This window comes from Montipora foliosa, chromosome 13 (assembly GCF_036669935.1).
Source record: "Montipora foliosa isolate CH-2021 chromosome 13, ASM3666993v2, whole genome shotgun sequence".
Lineage (NCBI taxonomy): Eukaryota > Metazoa > Cnidaria > Anthozoa > Scleractinia > Acroporidae > Montipora > Montipora foliosa.
The window spans coordinates 17,453,110-17,458,109 of NC_090881.1; the positions used below are offsets into that span (position 1 = coordinate 17,453,110).

At 39.2% G+C, this 5,000-nt stretch overlaps 2 protein-coding genes across 4 annotated transcripts in view; both read left to right on the forward strand.

Annotated features, from left to right (window-relative positions):
* LOC137982552 (solute carrier family 13 member 2-like) overlaps nt 1–5,000 on the forward strand; it is a 73,142-nt gene that overhangs the window by 34,279 nt on the left and 33,863 nt on the right. The window lies entirely within an intron of this gene.
* Nucleotides 4,720–5,000, forward strand: part of LOC137982523 (hemicentin-2-like) — a 14,583-nt gene continuing 14,302 nt past the window's right edge. The window contains exon 1 of the mRNA XM_068829634.1: nt 4,720–5,000. This exon is cut by the window's right edge and continues 63 nt beyond it. Within this exon, the coding sequence (XP_068685735.1) occupies nt 4,749–5,000 (252 nt within the window). The 5' untranslated portion in view covers nt 4,720–4,748.

Genomic DNA, 5,000 nt, shown 5'->3' on the forward strand with positions numbered 1-5,000 from the left:
AAACTTAACACCGGTTGATGCGGAAAAAAGAGAAGGTTTTAATTGTTAATGCTGAAATTAGTCGTAGTGGAATTAACAACGTAAATGATGACTTTCGTACGGTGGCTTTCGGTGAGGTTGCCAATTTCCGCATTGTTTTGTTTCTGTGTGTCTCAGAGAACACGGCAATTAAAGGACTGTAATTTTCCGTTGCACTGATCAACCATAACGTGAGGTGATGACTGTACGGAAATGTCGATGAACATTCCGTTGCTGACAGGCAAGTGTATTTCTAGAATCCAGATTTATCTTAAGCTTGTGAAAACTGCACAGAGAGCACATTTGATTCCAGGCACATTTATGCGATTTAACGCTGACAGAAATTAAAGTTGAATAGAACACAAACTTATCTAGGTTGCAGATCATTGCCAACAGTGATGTAGTTAAAACCTTGAACTTCGAACTAGTGCTTTGGAACCTCAATATTGGACTCTAAACAATAGCATAGCTGGTTGAGAAATGAGGCGATCAGCCGATTAATGATAAGCCGATCGTCGATCCTTTACCATCTCCGATGCAACTTTTCTTTAGCTTTTATAAACTTGTTGGACCCCGTGAACGCCGTGTATTGAAGGTGGAGAGACCGAAGAATAACTTTTCAAAGTCATAACAAATAAAAGATACTATATTAATCTTTCCTTAGAGTGTCTCGATCAAAATGGACAGTTCCAGTAAAAGAGCTATGGGTCGAAACGATGTGCCACATCAAGGCATTATTGGTCCAGCTGAAAATGCTAAAAATGCCAAACACGTGTAATGTATAACAATGAGCTAATCCTATGCATCGTGTCTGCAGGGTTCTGTGGTAAAAGAAAAGCTACAAGACATCCAAATCTTTTGGCCCCATATAACATTAATTCTTCCCCCTATAGTAATTCTAAAACAAGATTCCCCTCTCAGCTCCTAACCCCCGCTGACTATGAACATTATCCACTCGGTAACAAATCCGATGAAAAAGGATTGTTTACTGATGCCGAAATTCTTCTTGAATGTAAACTCTACACTACGTCAAGCCTCATCTTACGGCCACTTCTCATATAGTTCGACGAACAGTGCTAATATCTGGAAGTCACACATAAAAATAAGTGGTGATACAAAAACGTCATGGGGTCATATCCATGGTTTTGTATCTAAATGGCGGGCTTGATGTCGACCACGGAGAGGGTTTTGTGGGGCGAAGACTGCAGTCTTTCTTTCTTTCTTTCTTTCCATATTCGGGTACTTAATAATTAATAGCGCAGGTACGTCATGTATGGGGAATTATTATGTCCCCAATACATATTATTATGACCCCAATACATACCTTAATAGTGGGTAAGACCGCATGACACTTTTGGTATCGCAGACTCAACCTGGTCTCGGTCGTTGTTATCTAAGGACCTCCGTTTACTCCAGTCAAACAAGACAGGCTAAGGTTAGATTGAAAAGCGCAGTATCAATCCCGAAACAAACAAACACTCCATCCGCTCTAAACGGTTAATCATTGACGCCTCGTTTTCAGTTTATTGTCTACCAAGATAGCTTATAAACAAATATTAAGACTTGAATGTTACTGATATTAGTGATTTCACCTAGCTCCTCCATCAATCTGAGTCGTCTAGATTATACTTTTGCTTTTTGGCTAGCCGCTTGTAAAACTTCTTGAAGGATAGGCAATTCATGGTATCTAGGCGCAATCTTTTTGGTTCAATTCGTTAGCTGTTTTAATATCTTGCTAAAACCGGACGTACTTTGCGAAAAAAAAAATTAGCACAATATCATATACTCAATTATGGAAGAAAATCTTTGTAGTGAGTCAGCCAATTTTTGCAAAAAAATAAAAATAAATAAATAAACAAGAATGAGTCAGCTATGGTTTAATACAATCGCTGCTCTCTGTTTTAGTGTTTGTCGCAGAGAAAAGTATTCTATCACGAGAAAACTGGAACGTTATCATAAATCATACATATATACATACATACGTATTAATAACTTCACAGGAGTTCAGGCTTCAGGAGTAATCATCGATCACTTTATTGCGACAGTGCTGTTTGGTATGGTCCGAAATTATATGACCACACTTATCATGCAACTTCAACGATTGACCGTTAAAATTAAAAGCTGGCATTAAAATTTGGGTGATTGTTATAGGAATGCGTTAAGAGATTGTATCTAGGTAACAGATGGATTGTGTCTTAGTTACGTTACTCTCAATTTCCGAAGTTCATATTTGTTCCTGTGGGGGGATGAACTCGCTAGTTCGCGTCGCCTGTTTAGGCTACAAAGCTCTTCTTTACTATTATAAATGATGATGAATTTTTCATAAAGACGAAGATTACACTTTTTGCTAATGTTGCTATAGGGTTTACGTTTCTTTAAAACTATCCATTTTATCTGGAAAGGTTTCTTAGACTCTTGTGAAGTCCATATGTATTTTGAGAGTTCCGTTTCATTTGTTCTGTTCAATCGTCGAAAGGAGAGGACTGATGATTTCTGTAACGTTCCCTGAAGTTTGTTGCCAGTCCGACGTGAGTTTCAGTTGTTGTCGCTGTGATTACAGTGGCTTGGTAGATTACATTTGATTAGAGGCATTTCTTTCGAGTAGACAATCTGTTTTTTTTCCTGCAATTGCAGGTGTCAAGTTGTTGCGTTGGTGAGTTGAAATTTGAAAGAACGTACTTCTTGTGTGACGAGCTATGGTAGATTTCATGTTAGGCATGCATGAGTTGCTCAGTTTTAGTGTGTGTCCGGAGTGTTCAAAGTCTTGTGCACTGGGTGTTTTTTTTTTTTGGAAAAATTCATCATCATTTGGCAAAAAAAAAAGAGGTTTGTAGCCAAAACAGGCGAAACGAACTAGCGAGTTCATGCCCCCACAGAAACAAATAAGTACTTCGGAACTTTAGAGTGACGTAACTAAGACACAATCTATCTCTTACCTAGATACAACCGTTAAGAGGCTCTTAACGCATTCCTATAACAACGAACGAAATTTTACTGCCAGCTTTTACTTTGAACGGTCAATCGTTGAAGTTGCCTGACGAGTGTGGTCATATAATTTCGGACCATACGAAACAGCACTGTCGCAATTAACGATCGATGATTACTCCTGAAACCTGAACTTCTGTGAAGTTTTTCATAGTCAATGCTCTTCAACTAAATGAATTGGGCGCTCTACAAAATACATTCTTCCTTGACAACAAGTATTTACATATATATACTTAACATAGGTTACCTCTAAGTAAATTAACTACAGCATTTTTAAAAACATGAAATAGTTTAAAACATTTAAAATCTTGGTAGTCAGCCTGGACAGCGACTCGACCGACTGTGTGCTAAAATCAAGTTCCTTAAAGTAAGAGTCCTTCTTCACTTTGCGATAAAAATATAAGAAAAAACCAGTAAACTTGCCTGTAAAATGAGTCGAGATAGCGCACCAAGGAATAGCGCCTCTATAGTTACTCCTTCTGAAGTTACTACGCAGTGCAAGGTTTAATGTTGTCAAGTGTGAAAGAGCCGCAGGTGCTTCACCTAGAAACACGCTATGGCTAAGTTTGAGAAGGTTAAAGCATTCCAGTTCGAATGTCGGTATATTTCCTCAGAAGGCATATCGCGGGGCAAGCTGTATATTATTCTCTGGCTGCCCTACGATGAAATACTTCCAGAAAATGTAGAGTGTCCACATTAGGGCAGCCCCCCCCCCCCTCGAATGATCAGTCCATATAGAACTGATGGTAATCTTATATTGAAGTACAAGTCCAATAGGGCCCCTTTCTGCTAAAAACAAAATCATTCTCAGGAGGTTCAATTTGTTAACAAAATTCTTTGTTACATCTCTAAGGTGATGTGACGGGGAAAGCCTTCGTCTTTCATCGATAGTAACGCTCAAAAGACGAGGGTGTTTCACTCACTCGATCCGATCATCTCCAATAGTCACACGGAATTTAGCTGCCCGATGTGCGGTTTTCTCATCAATAGCATAGCTTCGCACGTTGCCGAGTGAGGGGTTAAAGAGTTCTCTATGCACCAACTGTTCAGTTCCGATAAAGCTTTGTTTAAAGAAGTGACAGTGTTATCAACAGTGTCCCCAATGCAATAAACGGTGGTGTCATCCGCGTAAATAAAGTACAGAACCAGAGGAAGTAGTAGGGAGGTCAATGGTGTACTAGGCGAACGACGAAGAACCATGAAGAACCTCTACACTTGTGATCCAGAATTTTATCGCTTTATTCAACCCAAGCTACTGGTATTGTAAAACCTGTTTGTCTTAACTGAGCGAACTCTTTCTTGTGAGCTGGGAAGCCGCAAAATCTGAATTCATAACTAAATTGGAAGGGGACACAATAACTGCAGATGAACGCGAGTGATTTGCCTTAACAGCCTCAAATTTGAAAAATAAAAGAAAACATAATAAAACATCTGGACTGGACTTTACACGAGATTAAGCAATCTTAACGGTGTACATTTGAACTTTTTTGGTATTTGATTGTTGCGCCACATTAGGGCAAACTGGGTGAACGTGTAAACTGAAACCAGTTCTAAATCCAAACAGTACATTCAATTATGATAGACAGTATGAATACCAAAGGTCCTCCCTTTTTACAACCGTGACATCTTTAATGCCTGACAAGCATTAAAAACAAAGTCTAGAATTTCAACTCAAACTATATATATATAATGTCTCGATGATATTCAATCTTTTTCAGTCTTAAGTCAGTCCTGAGGAAAAGCCGATGGCGTCAACTCGTCCTTCACCAAGCCTCTCAACTGTTGTGTCTGGCCTTCATTTAATTTTTACGCTCGCGTCAGTCGCTTTTCTTTCGTACAAAGTTTATTACCTTGAATGTGAACTTTCCTTAATACGAGGAAAAGCACAAGTAAGTGATGGCCGGATACGTGTGACTGAAGCGACTCCGCCGTCTCTCATTTCAAACGGTGAAGAGCTCAGGAGTGAACGTAATCGCCGAGCTGATCAAGAAGAGATA